Here is a 25000-nt window from a genome sequence, read left to right on the forward strand (position 1 = left end):
GAGTTCCTGATCCAACTGAAGAACCTTCTGCAGCAGATACAGGTAACACCCTAACACCAGACACTGAATCCTGGGTGAAATACACGCTTCATACATTTAGATACCGTATAACGGGTTGTCTATGTAGTTTGATTATATTAAATTATTTTGTCATCAGTTACAAATCATGGGTGTATTTGGAGGATTTATAAACTAAAAGGAAGTTACACATTACTGCAGTAACATATGCCCAGAATGCAATGCAGCTACAAAACAATATTAAGGAGAGTATCAAAGCAGATCATCTTCCTTTCACAAACCTCTGTTTTGTCTGTGTGTTCTTCTCAGGGTGTTTTGAATCACAAAAGCTTGACATAAACTAGATTAATTGTGATACTAACACACTAAGATACTAAGGGAGACTTTAGCGGTGCCCCAGTTCCATACTAATGCTAATCAGGTTTTGATTATGTCGTGTAATTAGACAGAGAATGTCACTAAATGAAGTCTAATTAAGTGTGCATAGTTCAAATGTGTTTGTGTGAGGAAACAGCTACAGAAAGGTCTCTAGAAATTCCAAAAAATACAGTTTAAGATTCAAGGGCTTTATTTGTTCACACACACACTAGCTGAAGTGTTGTTTGGCAATACACATTACATTACATTTAGCTGACGCTTTTATCCAAAGCGACTTACAATAAGTGCATTCGACCAAGAAGATACAAACTTGAAGAAAACAGAATCATATAAGTACATCATGTTTCAAAGCCAGAACATTTCAAGTGCTACTCAACTGGCTTTAGATAAGCCAGTGCTTAGTTAGTATATAAGTGCTTTGTTAGTAATTTTATCGCTCGAAGTGGAGTCGAAAGAGATGAGTTTTCAGTCTGCGCCGGAAGATGTGTAAGCTTTCTGCTGTCCTGATGTCAATGGGGAGCTCATTCCACCATTTTGGAGCCAGGATAGCAAACCCACGTGTTTTTGCTGATGGGAACTTGGGTCCCCGTCGCAGTGCGGGTGCAGCGAGCCGTTTGGCTGATGCAGAGTGGAGTGCACGTGCTGGGGTGTATGGGTTAACCATGTCCTGGATGTAGGAAGGGCCAGATCCATTCACCGCATGGTACGCAAGTACCAGTGTCTTGAAGTGGATTCTAGCAGTTACTGGAAGCCAGGGAAGGGATCTCACCACAAAAAGTCAAAGGCTCCTCCAACAATGCAATATGAAATATACCTAACATATAAGTAAGAGACATAGTAAAGTGCAATAAAATAGGGCAGTAAAAAATTAATAAATAAATACTGTAGACTAGAATACATACCTTATATATAATAAACACATAGGTGGATATGAAGACTAAACAGATGAACATTTACTGTGTATCATGAACACTCTGTATTATGTGAACGTTGACACTTCACAGAGATCAGGAGTAAAGGATGTCATTCTCAGTTTCTAATAAGCATGGTGTTTTCTTGTGTACTAAAAAATATATAATGCAGAGATTATATAGTACACACGTTATTTGCATTTGTAGAATGCACATTAATAAGCACAAGCACTTGAGTCCATCATGTACAGATGTATATATAGAGGAATGTTTCCCTCTGCAGTCCCTGGCAGGTTGATAGCATTAGAAGACAACTTATAAGAGCACATAAGCACACTTAGACATATAAGCACAACTGCAGTACATATTAAAGCCCAATTGAAAGCCCTAATATAAAACCCCATGAACACAGAACAGACACAAAACCACATACGTGAGCACAAATAAAAGATGATCGGCACAGACAATATGAAAAACAATGATATGACCCTTACTCCACTTTTATGACAGCATTATTGATTGTCCACTAACCACTGTTTTACATATAAACAGTGAGAATGCTGATGTTCAGCGCTGGGATCACACCTCTTATTTTGCAGCATTTCTGAAAGTGTTTGTTTCAAAGCCTCAGGATCTCCATGACGGCCTGGCAGTGAGAGATTGGACCAAAACCAACATCCATGTCTGATCAGTTACCCCCACATGCAGGGGTCTTTACATAATTTACATCAGCACCAACGTGTTTTTTATCTAAACTAAATACATTTTTGCTTTGGTGATGCTGGTAATGGGTAATAAGCTCCAGTCAGAGTCACATTTGGTCTCCTCACACTGAGCAGCAGGAGGCTAAATCCACTAAATCACCAAAATAAAGCAAACCATACCAGCCAAATGGGAGCAGTGTGTGTGTGTGTGTGTTGGTGTGTTTATGTGTGTGTGTTCTCCCTGTAGACAGGCATAGCTGTGCAGCTGATCTCTCACACAGCATCTGCCAGTCATACACACACACTTTCACACACACTGCACTGTCATATCAGTCGGCCGCAGCACTGTGAGCAGGCATTAAGGGTCTTACTGCACAATGAAGCCGATTGCATTTTAATGAAAACAACAACTCTGACTGAACAGTGAGAGAGGGATGGATAAAGAGAAAGAAAAGTGTAATAACGATCCCCAGCACTCATCCTCTTATAGATGTGAACCGTGTCCCACAGAGGAGGAAACTGATTGGAAATCTTTACTATCTAAGAGCTCATCATGTGGGCTCAATGCAGATAAACAGGAACATGCCCTTGTGGACTCCTCTTGTTTGAACGGCAAACCACTGCAGTGCAGACCCTCAGAGCATCTTCTCATCTGATGAATCGACTGCACTTTTCTAGTCTCTAAGAGCACTCAAAGCACTCTGACAAATACAAGTCAGCATTCACCTATTCACACACAATCATTCACCATTTGCTCTGCCACTAGAAGCAATTTGGGGTTCAGTATCTTGCCCAATGACACTTATGGCGCTTTTCCACTGCAGGGCCTCGCTCGGCTTAGTACGGTATGGCTTGGCCTCGTTAGGCCTTGGTAGGCCTGGCTCACTTTATGCTGCGTTTCCATTACAGTTTAGGAACTGGGGTAGTAACTATAGTAACGCAGTGTAGGTGGAGCCGTGTCGTCATCTTCAATGCGAAACACAAAACCAACATCAGCTGTTAGCTGTTAGCACTCAGAGCTCACAGCTCCTCATATCTGTTCAGAAACTAGACAAAAGTTAAACAAGTACAAACCACAGACTGCCTGTGTCATGGTGAATACAGTCGCTGGTTTATTTATGTCTGGAGGCCGTTGTTGTGAGTGTGGACGGTCGGAGCATATACTGCGTTAGCTTAGCCAATCTCCATTTAGAAAACATGCATTTTAAAAGGTGTTTCGGCTGCCGTCTGTCTGCAGACTTGTCAAAGCATTAATTCATGGTTTTTACTAACCGGTATCAGTATGTTGTTACTTCGGCATCATTTTGAAACGTGTATTACAATTCAATCACGGTCAAATATGTTCATTTTGTTGTAGTTGCCAGCGATTCTCTCACTAGTTTAGCATACTCAGCCCGGTTGTTGGCCCGGAAAGAACCTCGATTTTGGAGAGCCAGAAAAACTGTGAAAAAGTACCCGCTAGCCGGAAATTCGCCTAGTGGAAACGCAACCAAAAACGGGCACGGCACGGCACGGCACGCTTAAACCGCGTTCCGCGCTGTAGTGGAAATGCGCCATTAGACATACTGACTGTTGAAGCCATCGTTCTACCACAGCACATGACACTTTTATGGTTAATGCTCGGTTCGCTTCTGGCACAGAAATGACTTGGTTATGTTTAGGTAAACATTGTGATTTGTGTTGAAATGAATACTTTGAAAGATACTTTTTTTTATCATCAAGTTGACAGAAATAAACACTTGGTCAGGTAACATCATCAAAGTTGTTTCAGTATATTTCTTATTTAGGAGTAAGTGCATAAAACTAGACTAGACATAACAACTATTTGAAGAGGATGTCTAAACAATTTTGAGGGGAAATCTTTCTTTTGTTCAACTGTTAACAACTTATAGATATATGAAACTTGACTTAAAGCCAAACACTTCTTTCAAAAGTAAAGATCTTCCATTCAAAGGTAACTCCAGATGTAAGTGAATGTAGAGGAGTACAAAGCACCGTGTTAACCTATGGAATTGAGTGAAATAGGAGTATAATGCAGCAAAAAATGGAAATACTGAAGGAGCATAGGTACCTCAAATATGTAAATACTGCTAGTTAATTTCCATCTCTGTGTTTCTCGATGCTTTACTAAGAAAGGCTACGATGTGAATGCAGGGTCGTGGTTGTAAGATACACTGTAAGCCAAATGTTCGCCATCATGGACAAATCATGAAAAAGAGAAAGGGCAACATCCTATGTCTCGTTCTTGTAATCATGAGAAGACCAATTATATCATTCTCAATCCATATGCTACAGTTTTCTGAATGACGATTGTTCTTTTAATTGATATGCTCCAGAAATTCTTTTTGGGACGACAAACTCTTGATATTTGTTGACCTAATGTGGCTAAACCCCTGCAACACATTACTGCAATTCCCATGTGGTTGTGTTTATGATTTCTTTGAGAATACACATTATGTCCGGATATTATACAGAGATCTCAGAGATAGGGTACATTACACAGATCAGGGAGTACATTATTGAGGATAAGCAGGAGAGCGCATTACATATTCACACTGAAAGCCCCCTGCGTGCTGTGTCATTTGGGAGGACGTTTACAAAAAGCTCCGACTGATCATCAAAAAGCTTCTCATTCCCCTTCAAGACGGAGCTCATGCACTCCATCTGCAAAACTTTAGAGATGTCTCCACACCGCTCTTTGGGGTCGGGATGATCCCCTGAAATAAAATGCATCTTCTTGCTCATAGGAGAAGCTTGTTCAAAAGTGTTTCAAAGGAAGCCCTCCACATACGATTTAGCTAAACAAAAACAAGGTTCATTTATATTTCCTTAGCAAAAACACTTCTGTGAACTCAATTTTATTGTATTTTTAATTTGTACGGGTTAGTAGCTTGAGGGATATTAGTGGGAGTTGTATAAACAAATGGTTAATATGATGTATGAATCATTTTTCTGCAGTGTATTGAGATAATTAACACTGTATACTAATGTTGTGTGGTGGAAACACAAATGGATCTGGGTTGTACATTAACATATCGGGAACAAACACAAAGCTGTGCTGCTGAATAAAGAAAAAACACACCAACAGATCTATTTTCGTCACCATGTTTATGTATTGATTATTAATAACTCGAAGCCCATATTCAACATGCATTTGGGACTCTAAACTATAGCTTTATGTTGGCAACATTTCTTCATGCGATAGATGTTTTGGTGATGTTTTCTGCGTGTGTTGTTTCAGGAGAACGGCGTGGAGTTTGAAGCCTGCCTCGTGGCTCAGTGCGACTCTCTGATCGAGGCGCTCACCAGACAGAAAGCCAAGCTGCTCACCAAAGTCACCAAAGAGAAGGACTACAAGCTCAAGGTGGGACTGGGTTATCATTTCATTTGCATCAGTGTGTAGCTGCATGTCCTTCCAGACGTTAAATATCTACAAGACACGGTTTCATAACGGCAAACAGTTCTCATCTCTAATCAAATCATCATCAGATAAGATAAGAAGTACTTTATTGATCCCAATTTGGGAAATGTTTGTGTTGCAGTGGCATAACAAGACTAGTTAAAAGACAAGAAATAAACAATCCAAAATGTAAACATCTCAAATAGAAATAAAATAGCATTAAAAAAGTAGAAAATATACATGTTGAAACAATAGCAAGATATAAAGCAGGATATGATATATACATTAAGTGTGTAAAGATACATTAAGTGTGTAAGGATACATTATATCAGATGTAATCTATATAGCCCAATACTACAAGAACACAATTGTTTGAGGGGGCTTTACAGTGTGTTCAGTGTTTGACATTTAGCATTAAAGGTCACCTATTAAGCAAAATCCACTTCTTCATGTCTCTTCTACATCAACATGTGTCCCCTCTTCTTCATGTCTCTTCTACATCAACATGTGTCCCCTCTTCTACATCAACATGTGTCCCCTCTGTGTAAAGAGATTCTGAAAGTTTCAGGAAAAAAGATTCTCTCTCTTTTTGTCCTGATCCATTTATATAAAAACCTGTCTGAAAATGAGCTGATCAGATTTTGGCCACTTTATGATGTCATAACGATTTTTTGGCTTGTGTAACCATTAGCCAATCACCAACCAAGGTAACCCCCCCCCCCCACCTTATCACCTGAATCTCCTCCTAGAGCACCATTGTGTTCTTTTTAACCAAATCTCTCTCAGAGGGGCGTGGGGAGGGGCTCCTTATTTTCATCTAAAGTAACAGACAGAGAATCAGCACTTTGGAAACAGGGCTGAAACAGAGGGGATTATGGGATGCTGCAATGATCTGTTTGCTGTTTCAGCCAATCAGAGACAGGTTCTGTATATATCTGAGACCTATAATATATTGATGAAGAACAGTATAATAGTGGACCTTTAAACAAGGACAATCCCACAATTAATGGGGAAAACATGGAAGAATCTTTGTTGAGATCAACAGAAGAAGGATGATTAAAAAAAAGATACTTAAATGAAAACAAATTGACACAAATTATAATGTTAACATAAATGAAAAAAGATGGATCCAGGATTTTGTGAACAATTTTCCAAGTGCAGATACAAAACATGGACGTCATCTCATTTTATTAGTTTAGTTTTTCGATGTTGAGTAAAACAAATGAACTTCCTTCCTTCCTTCCTAGCCTGAAGCGTGTCGAATATTTCGGGTTATTTGATTTGAAGAAATAGTATGAAAGTCTTGCTGCCTGTCTTTAAGTCTGTCTCTCTGCTTTCACTACTATCTGCTCCCACCATGCACCTGTTTGTCTCCCTTTCTGTTCCAGCACTTATTAGTGTATAATACTGTAAGTAAGAAAACTGAGAATATAAAATAACTTCAGGTCAAAAATGTGTAACCTGCAATGGGGATAACGGGCTGAATGTGTTGTTTCAAATATAAGGTGTTCCCATTTAACATTAAACACTTATATGACTCAATATGCAACAAAATAAGACATAAACATCCTAAATTACATGTTAATATCTAAAAAAACATTGAAATCACAATCAGCAAAATATCATAAATGAATGATAATAACTGAACCTCACTTTCCCTGACAATCCGCACAACACAATTAGGAATAAAAACATTTCCAGCTTTTCGTTTTTTTTGCTTTCTCCCTAAATCCACCTCTGGGGTTTCCTAAGTCGTATCACATGGACGCCTGCCCGGCCTCAACGTGCATACCGACCGACTGACCGTCTGGCGGGGGAGGAAGATGGGGGAGGAAGAGGAGGTGGAGGAGGAGGGATTTTTGGACAGAAGCCTCAAGGACAGCTGTTGTGTTTATCTGCAGGCTGGGGGTTGAGATTCATCCAGAGGGCAAAGAGCTGCAGGCTGCAACAAAAGAAGAAGGGCTGCATGAAGATGGCTGATAAACGCTTCTGAGGGAATTCATATTCAACACATTGTTTCCAGCCAAATGATATAATTACAGGCTCCTATTCACGATAGAAAATAGACACACAATAGATTTATTGCTTAGTTCCAAAACCAAAATCTGTAGCAGCTGAAAATAACTGTTGTATCAGGCATCTAGCATTTATTATGATTTCATAGAAATAAGAAAATGGTCAGACAACATAGATAGAAGATGCATAAAAAGAGACATGAAAGGGGAAATAATGTAAGGAGGAAATGTACTGCTTTTATATGAATAAACTTAATTTGTATAGAACATTCTGAAAGATGTTTCAAAGTGCTTTACATGGAAAAGCTAAATTAAAACAAATCACAACCACAAAAATCACAACCACAATTCAATGAAGTTTGGCCAATTCAAAGTACATGTATTAACCTAAAACTAAACAAAAATAAATCCCAAAACATTTACACTATATATATATATATATATATATATACTATAGAACTTGCAGACAGTATCTGAAGTGCTTTAAATATAACGGGTAAAAACTATCCCTCTGAATTAATTAAAAACCAAGACGCTACATTACGTACTAAATGTAAACACAAGACTGTTTTTGACTAAACCACGAGTACAATCATAATCAAGATTCTATGACGTTAACCCGTGTGTTGTGTTCGAGAGCTGTTACCGTTCATGGTGTTCGCGGGTCAATTTTGACCCATGATTTATTTCAGTCCAAAATACTCAAAAATAATGACTATCATCCAATATTGTTTTAACTACATCATAACTAACTTATTATGCATTCATAACCGTACAATCCTGTTGTAATTGTATTCTATGGCCCCAAAACACATTACACCTCATATTGCACACGTGCATGTGTGAGTTCAGGTTCAAGTGTTAGTGCACATATTCTTTGTGAAAGGTGGAGTTCCCGTGGGGGGAGGGGGGCAGAGGGAGGGGAGACCAGGTGCATGTTGCCAAAAATTATTGTTACAGTGTATGAAGGGGGTGGGGGAGGGGTGTCTAAAGTCAAAGATGAATCTTGATTGGGCCAAATTTGACCTCGAGTCACCCAAAACAATTCTGCTGGGTCTCCCCAGACCCCAACACCAAATTATATACTTTTCTTTTTAGAGACCTTCAGACTTGGCAAAAAATGTCAAAATCTGTTTTGTAGTGTTTATATAGCTGTTGTGGAGGATATCATGAAGCCTTGTTCCCATACAAAAAACTAGAGCGTAGTTATTATATCATTTTAACTTGAAATGGGTCACGGGAGACCCGAACACAACATAAGGGTTAAAGCATGCATATAACTGCACATCCTTCAGAGAGGATTTAATGGTCACTTACGGTCGCGTATTCACTGTTCATTTCTATCAAAACACCCTGGACACTCCACTTATTCCTCTTCAAATGTACTCTAAACCCTCATAACTACATCACAGACTTGCAAAAATGATACTGGATTATATTAAAATGTCCATAAACCAGGAATCTTCACACAATACTTGCTGTTTTCCACACTACACCCCCAGTTCAGAAAAAACACTACTGTATACACCTTTTCCAGAAATAACTTATGGGACTGAACGCAGCTTGTATTTATTCTCCAAGCTATTGTAAGTTATGTAACTGCAGTTCAGAGACAGTAAGATTGTTTTTCTATACGGTTTCAGTGGAAGGAGCCGGCTTTAAAAACATCAGTGGATCTGGATATTTACTGACCGTTTAATACAATATTTGTACAAACATTGAACTACTGTATATTTATTCCACACATGGCAGTTATTTTAAAACAAAACATGTATACTCATACTGTTTTTTTTATTTGTATAGCACATGGTGGAAAGGAGCAGGGAGAAGAACATCTTATTTAATCTTAATAACCATAAAAAAGTAAAATAAAAGCAATATTCTTTCAGTCACAGTTGCTTACAAATACTGAAACATAAAACCAGAACACAATCAAAAGTCAACTTCATACCGTCTAATTACGCTTTCTTTATACATTTTCTTAAACATAACATTTTTTATATATCACATGTATAAGACAATATATACTGTGGTGTATTAGTATTAAAGGTCCCCTATTATACTGTTTTCATCAATATATTATAGGTCTCAGATATATACAGAACCTGTCTCTGATTGGCTGAAACACCAAACAGATCATTGCAGCATCCCATAATCCCCTCTGTTTCAGCCCTGTTTCCAAAGTGCTGATTCTCTGTCTGTTACTTTAGATGAAAATAAGGAGCCCCTCCCCACGCCCCTCTGAGAGAGATTTGGTTAAAAATAACTCAATGGTGCTCTAGGAGGAGATTCAGGTGATAAGGGGGGGGGGTTACCTTGGTTACCTTGGTAAGCCAAAAAATCGTTGTGACATCATAAAGTGGCCAAAATCTGATGAGCTCATTTTCAGACAGGTTTTTATATAAATGGATCAGGACAAAAAGAGAGAGAATCTTTGTTCCTGAAACTTTCAGAATCTCTTTCCACAGAGGGGACACATGTTGATGTAGAAGAGACATGAAGAAGAGGGGACACATGTTGATGTAGAAGAGACATGAAGAAGAGGGGACACATGTTGATGTAGAAGAGACATGAAGAAGAGGGGACACATGGTGATGTAGAAGAGACATGAAGAAGAGGGGACACATGTTGATGTAGAAGAGACATGAAGAAGAGGGGACACATGTTGATGTAGAAGAGACATGAAGAAGAGGGGACACATGTTGATGTAGAAGAGACATGAAGAAGAGAGGACACATGTTGATGTAGAAGAGACATGAAGAAGTGGATTTTGCATAATAGGTGACCTTTAAATAAAAACAGTAATAGACAACTTCCTCCCTGCTCATCCACTGAAACGTGGATCAGTGTGTGACAGAGAAGCTGTGTGTCGTGAATGCAGTGTGTCTGGAATCTGATATCTGGGTCTGCATTAACATCTTTCCGTATTTGCACCCTCAAATTCATTTCAGATGCATGTGGAACATATTTCCGAGCCCTTCATCCTGCCTGCAGCGACGGCTCCTCAGCGGGGCACGAGGAAATTGAAATGAATCTGAGATTTACTCAGGCTTCACGCTTCACACTTCACGTTGTTTACACAGGAGATAAGAGCGGGGCTTTAGCCAACATCAAGTGAGGAGCAAATGTTCTCCTGGTAAATAATTAGAGTGGCTGAGTGTTTATTTAGCTCAAAGGGAATTCCAGCTGTGTGACAATGTCAAGGCGGCATATATTAACAAACACGGTTTCTACGTTTCTTTTGATCTTTTATGATCGTAAATTGAACTTTGATTCATTTATTTAAACCATTCTTAGCCTAAATCCTTGAACAAAATACAGGACAGTGCTCTACATGTTCACAGTTTCTTTATCAAAATGAATCAAAATCAAATAAAAGACAAATGGATGAAATTAAATGAATGATTTAAGATTTACAATATAACGCACCTTGCAAACACAGGGTGTCCGCGGGGTCTTAAAAAGTATTAAAAGTTGATAAATCAATTTAGTGAAAATGAAGGTTATTAAAAAGTATTAAACGGCATTTTCCAAGGTATTACATTCTGTAGCTTGTTTTCAATAAGTATATAAATTGTCCAAAGAGGTTGTATTCTACAGTCTGCCTGAATGTAATCATTGCGTAGGTGTGTAGTGTGATTCTGTGTAGTTTATTTATGGCATCCCGTTGGATTTGACGTCATCTGAACAGGACATCGCACGCTCACTGCTTGATAGCGCGCGAAGGTCCGTTTACGCCGGTTGTTAAACAACATCGTTATGGGGAAATGCAAGTCTGCGTCCAAATGGTTGGAAGATAAGGAGGAAGGACAATCAATACTGTATATAGTAAATGTGAGGTAAGGTGTGTCGCCAATGTAACCGGTTAAAACTCCAAGTGGCAATGAGGTCTTAAAATGTATGGAAAGGGTCTTAAAAAAGGTCTTAAATGGTCTTACATTTGACTTCAGGATTCCTGCATATACCCTGAAACATTACAGTCCGAAGATATAAAATACAGCACAATTAAACAATATTAATTACAACAAATTTAGAGAAAAGAAGAAAAAGATACGCATACATCTTGGCAAACTCAATTAAACAGGTACGTTTTAAGCTGCTTTCACAAAGTTGAACATGTATAAGAAATTAACAGGGATTTGAATGGTTTTAGGGTGGGTTGTTAAATATTTTTTAATCCAATATTTCAGCTGTTTTCTTCATCTCAGACTCTTACTGTTTTGATCCTCTTTCTGTTGACTCTCCATGGTCTTCACAAATTAGTTTATACTGCAGTTGACAGCTGAATAATTAACTGTGATCTCATTAACCATCACATAAATGATGAGCCTAATTTCCAAGACAAAGTCTAATTAACTCGTTGAATCATTTAGACGTCCGTCGGTTAACCGTGTCATTAATTATCTTGGACTGAATAACATCACAGGACGTTTTCTGTCTAATCTCATGCATCTTCTTTTAAAAGCTGATGAATTTATCAGTTAAAATAATAAACATACATGTACTGTACATATTATATACATGTATAAGTTGTACTTTAAGCAGATAATGTTATATCTCTGATCAGTTGACATGTGGTGCAGGTAATGTAAACAAACGGCTAATCAGGAGGCGACAGTTCGCTGACTTTCAATTAGCCTTTAACGACTCGAGGTGACACCCGTTTAAATTCAGCGACAGCAGATAACATGGTGAGTGTGTGTGTGTGTGTGTGTGTGTGTGTGTGTGTGTGTGTGTGTGTGTGTGTGTGTGTGTGTGTGTGTGTGTGTGTGTGTGTGTGTGTGTGTGTGTGTGTGTGTGTGTGTGTGTGTGTGTGTGTGAGAAAAGGAACAGGACATGCAAGGAGATAGAGAGTGAGTCCCTTCTGTCTGGCAATGGCTGATAACGCTCTCTTTAAGCCGTGTCTGTGAAATACTTCCCCTCACCTTGATGTGAAACATGTTCAAACTGCTGATTATGTGCCAGGAATATTATGGGATGATGCTGGCAGACATATTTTTTTTCTATAGCTGTCTGTTTGGCCCCTCAGCCAATCACCTGATCCTCATCCGTCCACACACCTGCTCTCCATTCCCTAATTATCTCCGAGTGCATAAACAACATGCTGCCAGCCTGGGCTTTTTAGCTTTGAAATGCCTGTCACATAGCACATTGAGTTTTCTCGCTGCATTCTCCATCGTTCTTTGTGGGATTTCTTTTTTCACAGGTTTTCTTTTTGGCCTCCTAGTATACGTTACAGCCCGTTTCCTCCTACAGCCAGTTGGATCATCTTATGAGAAATCCTAGCTTCAGGGTTTGAGTAAGCACTATGACAATAAGGCTTGTCGCTCAATCCCCTTTGGACTTAATTATTTGTATTGGCTTTCCTTTTCACCCTCTGTCCGAAACCAGAGCCCAGTCTGATCTGTTTGGTAAGCTGGGTGGCTCTGTTGTGATTGGTCGACCACTTACAGATGACCTGCCCCTAAGCCTATCACGTACAATGTGTTCTAGCGCTATCCAATATAAGTGCTAGTGTTACATAGTGATGTGGGAAAGACACACTATGAAAAGGGAAACCCCAAAAAGCACCCTTTTTCACAAAAATGGCACATTAGGGGTCCAGGGTCTAATTAGTGTCTTTAATGAGCTTAAAAGCTTTGACAACTTAACATAAACTCTGCTCTTTATACCTACTTTATACAATCTAATTTCTCTAATCTGCTTAATTCCTCAGGTGGTGCGTGACCAGATCACCCACTGCACCATGAAGCTGCGTCAGACCACCGGCATGATGGAGTTCTGCCTGGAGGTCCTCAAAGAGAACGACCCCAGTGGATTCCTCCAGGTATCTGACCCAGTGTGTGTGTGTGTGTGTGTGTGTGTGTGTGTGTGTGTGTGTGTGTGTGTGTGTGTGTGTGTGTGTGTGTGTGTGTGTGTGTGTGTGTGTGTGTGTGTGTGTGTGTGTGTGTGTGTGTGTGTGTGTGTGTGTGTGTGTGTGTGTGTGTGTGTGTGTGTGTGTGTGTGTGTGTGTGTGTGTGTGTGTGTGTGTGTGTGTGTGTGTACGACATATGCTTGTGGTTGTATGAGCTGTAAGCATCCAAGTGCAGGTCCTCAAACAACAATGGGAAACCAAATGTATCTAATCCAGTTGAAGTAATTTGTTACAGTACTTTTTTTACGAGAGTCCATTTTGCTTGTAGGTATTTAAAGCTGCACGCTTCTGGTAAAAAACATACACATGTAAATGCATTCATCAGCTAGTCCAATGGTTTAAGTTGTTTCCTAACAAAGGACTCTCAGGTCAAAAGGGAGCATGTCATAATTCAGTTTCTGTAAGAAAAGAAAGGATATGTAAAGATGAGGTTGGGGTTCCTCCTGAAGTTGCTAAAAATAAATATAAAAATGACATGAAAGAATGATGCTGATCATCATAAAAAAAAGATAAACAAACACCAGCCTCTATAAAAACCTCCAAAGTTACGACATAACTTTCAGCGAACACACACACGCCGAACACAGCACGGGGTCCTTACACTACATTAAAACACATTTAGTTTTCCAACTGAAAGTGTAAGAGTTGAAAGGAAGAAAGAATTATGAAACGCAGTTCCTTTGAGCTTAAGAGCAGAAATGAGCTTCTGATGTTGAAGCCAGCACAGCTAAAACACTGAGGACTGAGATGTAACACACACACACACGCACACACACACACGCACGCACGCACACACAAGCACGCACACACGCACGCACACACACGCACACACAAGCACGCACACACGCACGCACACACGCACGCACGCACGCACACACACACACACACACGCACACACACGCACACACACACACACGCACACACACACACGCACGCACGCACACACACACACACACACGCACGCACGCACGCACGCACATTCTTTCTTGGTTCTACAAGAAGGCACAAGTAAAAATGATATAGGAAACCTTTGTAAGGACTCTAAAACTTAAAATGGATATTCACTGAGACACACACACACACACACACACACACACACACACACACACACACACACACACAGAAACACACACACAGAAACACACACAAACGCACGCACACACGCACACACACACACACACACACACACACACACACACACACACACACACACACACACACACACACACACACACACACACACACACACACAACACACACACACACACACAACACACACACACACACACACACATGTTTACTTATGAGCAGGCTCAGATACTCGATGGCCGGTCAGTAGTTATTGATCTGTGTTGTTAGGCCAACAAGAGAAAGGTCAAATGTGACATGAGCACGTGCTTAGAAGAAAGATGTGAGAGTAAAGGTTTAATGTTGTGTTTGGTTCCTGTGACTATTTAAAACATTTTCTAATCAGCGTGAACATTCTTAAAAACATGCTTGAATTCAAGGGATGTGTCTCAATGAGATTCCCTTTATATATATATACAAAGGATAGCTCATATATTTTTAAGATTATGAAACAGTTCCTAATTCAACGTGTCTATTTACACCTTCATCAAAAGTTCCAGCTCAGTTTGTGGTATGACGAAGGCTTCAATACTTTTCTATATCATTATTTGTACACACGCAGCCTGTGGTGTGTTTGAACCTAAATGGCCACACCAAGGGTTACAAACTAAAAGAAATATAGAAATACATGAAGATTAAATGTATTTTTTAAACTTAGCGTAAATCATTATCAATATTCATGGCTGTTGTGATTTCCATTGAATGATACGAGATGAAATGATAGTGTCTCTGCTTCTGGTTGTGAGTCATTTCTCTTCTTAAAGAGAGATAGAACGAGAGAAATAGAGTAAGGTGAAAATGAGAGATGAAGAAAAGATCAAAGCCGCTCCTGAGGGACACACACACACGCACAGACGCACGCACGCACGCACACACACACACACACACACACACACACACACACACACACACACACACACACACACACACACACACACACACACACACACACACACACACACACACACACACACACACACACACACACACACACACACATCCCTTTGCTCCCATTTCCTCTGAATACTTGATAATGTATTGATTACGTGGTTCATTACGGTTGCCGACGTCTAAATTGTCGAAGGTGGATATCAATGTTTAGTCAATTCAGGAACAGTTATGTAGTTTGAACTGAGCCAAAGTCAGAAAATGAAGCTCAATCAAGCAATTTATAACGCTTGAGGATAAATGTCCAAATACTGGGTTCATGTTTCCAGAAGATCGCATCACAGTTGAGTGTAGTTTAATGTAATGTATTCACTTATCTTTCCCCTGAGGCACTTAAAGCTCTTACCAGCAGAAGAGGGCTCTAATTCTTTGCCTTAAATATTTGAACTGCACTAATGCCGGCCTCATTCCTCTTGTCAGACACAATGTAATGAAACCAGGCTAATGCTCAGCGAATCACAGCCCTGAAAGCATATTCAAATGAATGTAGACTTTGCAGATGCAGAAGCTCTGATTTGTTTCACTGTACGTGTGTTTTGACTTGTTCTTCATGTCTGCACATTTAAACATGTATTTGTAGATGTTTTTACATTTATCACATTACACAAACACAACCAAACATTTTTTCAACACAAAGCAATTGAGCGCCTGGCTTGTAGAAGGCATAAGTTAACAATTTTTCTTTCCCTAACCGATAGCGAACAGTCTTCTGGATAAATACTTAAAGGTCACCTATTATGCAAAATCCACTTTTTCATGTCTCTTCTACATCAACATGTGTCCCCTCTTCTTCATGTCTCTTCTACATCAACATGTGTCCCCTCTGTGTAAAGAGACTCTGAAAGTTTCAGGAACAAAGATTCTCTCTCTTTTTGTCCTGATCCATTTCTATAAAAACCTGTCTGAAAATGAGCTGATCAGATTTGGCCACTTTATGATGTCATAACGATGTTTTGGCTTGTGTAACCATTAGCCAATCAGCAACCAAGGTAACCCCCCCCCCCCCACCTTATCACCTGAATCTCCTCCTAGAGCACCATTGTGTTCTTTGTAACCAAATCTCTCTCAGAGGGGCGTGGGGAGGGGCTCCTTATTTTCATCTAAATTAACAGACAGAGAATCAGCACTTTTGAAACAGGGCTGAAACAGAGGGGATTATGGGATGCTGCAATGATCTGTTTGGTGTTTCAGCCAATCAGAGACATGTACTGTATATATCTGAGACCTATAATATATTGATGAAAAACAGTATAATAGGGGACCTTTAAAATACAAAGTTTAGAGCTTAAAGGTATTGGAGACGAGGTTATTTGGGAAATATATCTTGTCACCGAAGTCCAAAATCTTTTTTTTTTAACTTGTTTTGTTTAATGTGTGTGTGTGTGCAGATTTCAGACCCTTTGATTAAGCGGGTCACATCGTCTCAGGACCAGTGGGTGAAAGGGGCCCTGGAGCCAAAAGTAGGCTCTGAGTTTGACCTCACCCTCAACACCGACGTGCTGCTGCAGACCATCCTGCAGCTGGACTACTGCCAGGGCAAAGGTGAACACACACAAACACACACACACACACACACACACACACACACACACACACACACACACACACACACACACACACACACACACACACACACACACACACACACACACACACACACACACATCCAAATGGTGGTTTTAAATACGGTGTTACAGCTACATTTGAGCCATGATTACAGGATCGCTTAGACTCCATGTTTTTTGTGCAATATGCCATTAATCCTTCTCTTTTACATTGACTTTCTGTATGTATATCTTCTGTGTATTAACAATTTGTCGTACTCTAATTGTTTTAGTAGTGTGCTTATAAAGAAAGGGGTTTCACTTGAGACATATTAGGAAAGAAAGCGATTAAAAAAGCTGGGATAAATCCAGATTTATAGTCCATGATATGGGTCAAGCTCCAACAACACTGACTTCTACCTTACCCATAATGCAATTTAATGGAGTCGTTATGTCGTATTAACATCAAATGAAATTGACAATATCTTGCACAAACAACCCCTTACATGCATGTCTCAACAAACCGTTTGTTGGCTGTTATATTTCAGTAAAATAAAACAAATAAACACAATACATTCAGTTCATTGCATTTTAAAAGAGCAACATACTGTTTGTTTTGATCTGATTTCACTCGTTAACGAACCGTCTCAATGCCATCTAATTTAATGATGTCATTATAAGGCAGGAAGGGGGGCTTAAACAGACTTAATAATGACCTTTGAACAACTGGAGGTTTTTTTGGTCTTCCAATTTTGTTATAGTGGACCCTCCCTAAAGATAAGATAAGATGTACTTTATTAATCCCTATTTGGGACACTTTTTAAAGATACAGTATACCTCATGCGTAAAGGTGTAGGACTGCCCCTTTAAAACACGCTCAATAAATAAATCAACTTGACTTGTAAACATACAACCTAAATCATTAAAATACCCCCATAACAAACACCCCTTAATGATGTAATTTATGACCAGTTGACATTTAGTCGCTCTTCACTTCTGAGGTCTCTTCCAGCAGCGCAACACGCACGCACGCACGCACGCACGCACGCACGCACGCACGCACGCACGCACGCACGCACGCACGCACACACACACACACACACACACACACACACACACACACACACACTGGCTGTTGTTGCTACCCAGCAACCAGTATGAGTGCATGAGTAACCACAGCGTCCTTTACATTAACTCTGCCCCAGTCTCAGAGATTACCCAGATGGATTGTTAACGTCCATTAAATATGTACTCCTCAGCACTATGAATATTTTACTTTCTATGCGACTCCACTGAGGCAGGTGTTTCCCCTTTGCAAGATGTGGATTCAACCTTGGTAAAATACTAGATAATGCTCGTTATTCTTTGAACTCCAAATGCATTGTGATCCATTATTAATTTGACAAGCTCCTGGCCCTGATTGAGTCACACTTGAAGGAATTTTTTTCTTCTAATTGGAGCTCCAGTCAAGCAAATCCCCAAGAGCTTGTGAGTCGTAGAAAGTCTTTGGTCGTCCGTGGTTTTGTTCTTTAAGACCAGCTACATGAAACCCACGTGTTCCCGTCTTCACATCCCACTGATTATCCAGAACGAAGCGATGGAGTTTAAAGACAGAGCGTTTCATTTCTTGTCTTTTAATTGAACTCCTTGGACATCCTGAGCAGCAGTGTACAGTAGGAGGTGTTCTGGTTCACAAGTAGCTTCAAATGATTCTCCTTCATATATTGTTATCATTCTGAATTGATTGAGAGATCTGATTCATGTTTTCAAGTAGGTCTTCGTGTCACTATGTAAATGAACAACTGCTTATGAAATCATCTAACTACACTTCAGACATGTGTCTCTTTTCCCCCATGTAATTGATAACAGGTTACACAATCTTTCTCCAGGAATTTTCCAGGAAATTATTAGAAAATGACCGACTAAATCTTCATGTTTGTATTTGGACGTCACTGTGTAGTTGCAGCGCTTTCTAAATGAATATCAGAGATTTGGGAAAAACATGTCTTGTGTCCAAATATGCAACTTTGGACAATGCGGACATCTTTTTTCAACTTTACAATGTTCTTGTAATAAATGTTAGTTAATAGTTAATAAGGCTTTTATGAGTTACATAATGCTTGTTAAGACTATATACACTTTTATAACAGTGTTATAAACATGTCTTTTTATATAATAATACATTTATAAGACACTTTTAAATAGTCTATAGACAGTAACATCATTTGATCAAAAAACCTTATGAGTTAGAGGTGTTTATAAAAGCATAGCAAACACATTTATTGAGTTTAACTAACATACCTATTACCTTGTGATTTATATATTTTCTAATAATAATAATAATAATCCTTATATTTATTATAGCGCTTTTTCAATGACTCTCAAAGCGCTTTACAAATACACATTACACATACAGATCATACATACATGTAATGGTCATCTACTGTGGACAATACCCACAGGAGCAAGTTCAGGTGAAGTGTCTTGCCCAAGGACATAATAGCATTACAAACACATTTACATAGTTTACACCCACCTGTTGTGTCATTCTTAAACTTGTACTAACCCGTTTGTTGAGTCATACATTATTATTACCTTAATCTAACGCGTTGATGAGATTTTATATTTTAGATGTGTTCATTATAATCTTTACTCCTACTTTCAGCTGCTTTATGCTAACATGTAAACCCACATCATATTTCCAGATGTGCAGGAGAGTCCGTTATTTAAACAAATGCAGGCAGCAGACAGTGAGGCTGAGATGGAGACAGAAAGCCCCGGAGGTATTTCAGAGACTCTCACTCTGTCTTTATCCTCCCTTCAGTTTATTTTGTCACTCCTTCCTCGTCCCTCAGCTCCGGTTGGAAACTCCCGCTCTCTCAGTCCCGCGGCGTCTCTCCGCTCTCTCCTCTGCATGCTTTTTGTTTTCCAGATCCTCTCCAATGAAGTGCTGCCTTCACTGGAGCACTGGAACACAAAGTTTCCCCCCAAAAAAAAAAAATTACAGAAATATGTAGCCCCAAGTACTTCTCTGATTCAAAAACTGCTATTCCGTTACAAGTTCTTTGACTTTCTTTTAATGTAAAATAATAATTTATTGTTATTCTTTCACTGCTTTTTCGTTCAATGTCTGTTGAGGGTCCGGTTGCATTAAAGTCATGCACAAAAGTATGTAAATATTCATTATAATCAGAGGAAATGCGTATTAAACCTGATCCTTCCAATATTCGTTTGCCAAGTGAAAAATTGCAGAATAATTCAGCTTAATTTATTGTTATATAAAATACATATTTAAGATTGTGATATGTGAAAACATTTTGATTTACAGTAAAGCATAGCAATAGACATGCTACTGCCAAAAATAATAACTATAACAAATTGATAATCACAAGATAAATTCAATATGTTATACTTTCTTTAACCTAAACATAATAGTTATCTTGTAGTTTTCAATGAATCAAAGCCCAGTAATCAATACAAATAATACAAAACATATTTACTTTTATCATACTTTTGTTTGAATACAGAACATATTGTATAAAAAAATAAAATATTCTTCATACCTCGTTGTGGATGAATCAAAGAACTACTTGGGCTACAGATGCTGTGAAACGTGTTAAATTAAATATTGATATTAACTGAGAGTCTAAACGCTCCCAGCGTGTGGCATCGATCCTGTCCCCCCCTCCTGACTGCTGCCTCTCCTCTGTGTCTCCACTGATGCTGATGTTGGTCGAGAAAGATCCGATAACAAATAAAGAAAATATGAACGAGCCGACCTCATCACCCTGTGTGTGTTCACTGGTTATTTTTACCCTGTTTTTGTTGTCTGTGTGTTTCTTTCACTCCGGATTGGACAGATATGTCTGTTCATTAGGAAATGTATTCGATACAGTGCTGATGCTTTTCTTTTTTGGCCTTTTAACTAATCGTTTTTTAGCTAGTTTTGACAGTCAACACGTAATTTAAGATGTTTCTTGTAATGAGCGGAGCATTTTTGGGCTGGAAATGAGACAAAAAGTGTTCAAAAGGAAGGAAATATTTATATTGCTTAGCTTAATGCCAACCCTATGCACCGCTACTACACAAGTGTTTATTATAACCACATGGCCTCGTTAAAGCCTCTATTAATTCCCAGCTGTTGCCCTGTAAATGAACCCGGAGCTCTTTCACCTTTAAGGCTCTTTTTTATTCATTTATCTCACATTAAATCCACATTAAAGCCCCCCTTTCTCTCCCTTGAGTTCTTTTAGCCAGCTGACGATATCCCCCTGTTGTCTTCTTCTTCCCTTCATCTATCCACCCTCTCATCTCTCACCTCCCCCCCCTTACGATCCTAACATCTCATCCGTCTTTTTTTATGTTTAAGAAAATGTATAAGAAAGCATAATTAGACGGTATGAAGTTGATTTTTGATTGGGTTTTACGTTTCAGTATTTGTAAGCAACTGTGAGTGAAAGAATATTGCTTTTATTTTACTTTTCTTTTGGGGGGGCAAAACCACCCTCTCATCTCTCACATTAATATCATGCAACAAAGTATGTCAATATGAACTATAATCAGATGAAATGTGTATTAAACACGATCCTTCCAATATTATTTCGCTAAGTGAAAAATGGCAGAACAATTCTCCTTATCGAATTGTAATATAAAATAAACAATTGAGATCCTAACATCTTACCCATCTTCTCCCCCCCCCCCCCCAGTGGAGTGCGGCCCCTCGGTGCCGGCGGCCCCCATCCTGCAGCTGGAGAAGTGCTGCACCCGAGACAACAGCGCCACCCTGGCCTGGAGGGTGATCGCAGCCAGCCCCATCGAGGGATACATCCTGGAGCTGGACGACGGCAACGGAGGACAGTACAGGGTGGGTGCCACGCAGCAACACACACACATTTATAATATGTAATGTGTGCAAAACAGAGAACAAGGGTTGACACTAATATGACAGTCATTTCATCCAAACTGCAGCAAAAGATGAAGTCCCTTCTGTAGCCAGACTTTGTTTTTGTCTTTTATTATTAATTATCCATATGCTCTGAGTAAAGCCAGATGGTAGTGTGTGTGTGTGTGTGTGTGTGTGTGTGTGTGTGTGTGTGTGTGTGTGTGTGTGTGTGGTGTGTGTGTGTGCGTGTGTGTGTGTGTGTGTGTGTGCGTGCGTGCGTGTGCGCTTGTTTCTGCGTGTGCGTGTGTTTCTGCGTGTGTGTCTGTGTCTCAGTGAATATCCATTTTAAGTTTTAGAGTCCTTACAAAGGTTTCGTCCTATATCATTTTTACTTGTGCCTTCTTGTAGAACCAAGAAAGAATGTTATATAAAACAAAAATCTGCAACCATGGCCATTATCAGAGGCCGTACACACATACAGTATAATATATTGAAAATCACTTTGCTTAATCATTTTCCCCTGTTTCATAAACATTCCAATTAATATGAAAAACATGTTATCTCACTCTAAATTGGTAAATAATCCTCTGCTTGTCATTAATAATACCTTGCTTATATATATCTCATTATCAACCACACACTCGTTTATGCCTCCAAGGAGTGCATTCTCTAGCTATAAAATATCCACGAATATCAATGTACATTCATAATATGCAAATGTTCCCAGAATGTACATAATGTATGATTCATCTTATGTGTTTAGGCAGCAACATACTGTACATGTGCATTAATTAGCCTGCGTTTGTAGTGATGCTACGGAGATGAGATGAGATGAGATGAGATGTGATGAGATGTGATGAGATGTGATGAGATGAGATGAGATGAGATGAGATGTGATGAGATGTGATGAGATGTGATGAGATGAGATGTGATGAGATGAGATGTGATGAGATGTGATGAGATGTGATGAGATGTGATGAGATGTGATGAGATGAGATGTGATGAGATGAGATGTGATGAGATGTGATGAGAAGTGATGAGATGTGATGAGATGTGATGAGAAGTGATGAGATGTGATGAGATGTGATGAGATGTGATGTGATGAGATGTGATGAGATGAGATGTGATGTGATGAGATGAGATGTGATGAGATGTGATGAGATGAGATGTGATGAGATGTGATGAGATGTGATGTGATGAGATGAGATGAGATGAGATGTGATGAGATGTGATGAGATGTGATCTCAGATGAGATGAGATGTGATGAGATGTGATGAGATGAGATGAGATGTGATGTGATGAGATGTGATGAGATGAGATGTGATGAGATGAGATGTGATGAGATGAGATGTGATGAGATGTGATCTCAGATGAGATGTGATGAGATGAGATGTGATGAGATGAGATGGGATGAGATGTGATGAGATGTGATGAGATGTGATGAGATGAGATGTGATGAGATGTGATGAGATGTGATGAGATGTGATGAGATGAGATGTGATGAGATGTGATGAGATGTGATGAGATGAGATGTGATGAGATGAGATGTGATGTGATGAGATGTGATGAGATGTGATGAGAAGTGATGAGATGTGATGAGATGTGATGTGATGAGATGAGATGTGATGAGATGTGATGAGATGTGATGAGATGTGATGAGATGAGAAGTGATGAGATGTGATGAGATGTGATGTGATGAGATGAGATGTGATGAGATGTGATGAGATGAGATGTGATGTGATGAGATGTGATGAGATGTGATGAGATGAGATGAGATGTGATGTGATGAGATGTGATGAGATGTGATGAGATGTGATGTGATGAGATGAGATGTGATGAGATGTGATGAGATGTATGTTTTTAGTGTTTATTGATCGTATGTACCTACCTAAGGACTGCAGATGGAAATGAGCTATTAGCTCAAATCTGGCATAATTGATCTCTTCTATTTTCTGAGATTAATGTATTTGTATGCATGGTCCTTGTTGAAATAAATACATAATAATGTGTGTGTGTGTCCTCAGGAGGTGTACGTGGGGAAGGAGACGGTGTGCACGGTGGACGGCCTCCACTTCAACAGCTCCTACAACGCCAGGGTGAAGGCTTACAACGCTGTGGGGGTCGGGCCCTACAGCAAGACTGTGGTGCTCAAGACCTCCGATGGTAGGGTGTGTGTGTGTGTGTGTGTGTGTGTGTGTGTGTGTGTGTGTGTGTGTGTGTGTGTGTGTGTGTGTTTGTGTGTGTGTGTGTGTGTGTTTGCTGTGGAATGATGTCCCTTTGATAGTCTTGATGTTATCGCTTCTCCGTGTTAAATTGATTAGACAAGCTTCTTAGAGGCTGAGTCTTGAGGTTTTTTAAGGTAAAGATAGAAGAAGAAGAAGAAGCGTGATGTGATTTATACTGCAGGAGAGAGAAGAGGTGAATGAAGGACAAGAGAGGAAAGGAGGAGATAACAGGAAAAGCAGACAGAGAATATGATAAGGAATCTGAGAAGTAGACACGAAGGGAAGGATGAAAAAAGATCAAGGGCAAAATAAAGGAATGATGGGAAAATGGAGGAAAAGAGAAAAAGAAAAAAGGGGAAGAGGAATTAAAGAAAGGGATAGTAAATTAATAAAATATGGAAAAAATAGCAAAAGACAAATAGACAGCAAAGGGAGAAAAGAGATGAGAAATGACTAAAAAGGATGGCAATAGAGGAATATGTAAAAGAAAGAAACAAGAGAGTAGATAAGGAAGAAAGGTATAGACAAGGAAAGTGTAGGAAAGATAAAAGAAAGACAGAGTGATAAAAAAGAGGGCAAAATAGCTGTTTAACAAATTAAAACATTACACTATATGTTATTTAGCTGATGCTTTTATCCAGATTGTCTTCCATACACCTCTGTACCGTAGACACGCCTAATGGAGCAATTTGGGGTTAAGTATCTTGCCCAAGGAACCTTCATTTGTTATATTTGGGGATCGATCCACCGCAAATAGGTGACTTTTAATAAGAAAACCTATATCTGTGATTAGGGAGAAAATGGGTGAGCTTGTTTTTAAGAAGAAGAAGAAGATCGACCTTTATTAATCCCCCGAGGGGGAAATTCAGTTTCCACTCTGTCGTACACACACATGCGTTTTTATACAGGTCATATAGTACACACTTTTTACAA

The 25000-nt window shown here is 39.3% G+C and overlaps 1 protein-coding gene across 1 annotated transcript in view; it reads left to right on the forward strand.

Moving 5' to 3' along the window:
• Positions 1 to 25000, forward strand: part of LOC117487000 (E3 ubiquitin-protein ligase TRIM9) — a 52692-nt gene that overhangs the window by 18366 nt on the left and 9326 nt on the right. The window contains exons 2-7 of the mRNA XM_034135629.1: positions 1 to 42; positions 5253 to 5375; positions 13143 to 13253; positions 16805 to 16958; positions 21667 to 21824; positions 23867 to 24005. The exon at positions 1 to 42 is cut by the window's left edge and continues 54 nt beyond it. Coding sequence (XP_033991520.1) covers positions 1 to 42; positions 5253 to 5375; positions 13143 to 13253; positions 16805 to 16958; positions 21667 to 21824; positions 23867 to 24005 — 727 coding nt within the window. The remainder of the gene's footprint in view (positions 43 to 5252; positions 5376 to 13142; positions 13254 to 16804; positions 16959 to 21666; positions 21825 to 23866; positions 24006 to 25000) is intronic.

The sequence above is a fragment of the Trematomus bernacchii genome, unplaced genomic scaffold (assembly GCF_902827165.1).
Source record: "Trematomus bernacchii unplaced genomic scaffold, fTreBer1.1, whole genome shotgun sequence".
Lineage (NCBI taxonomy): Eukaryota > Metazoa > Chordata > Actinopteri > Perciformes > Nototheniidae > Trematomus > Trematomus bernacchii.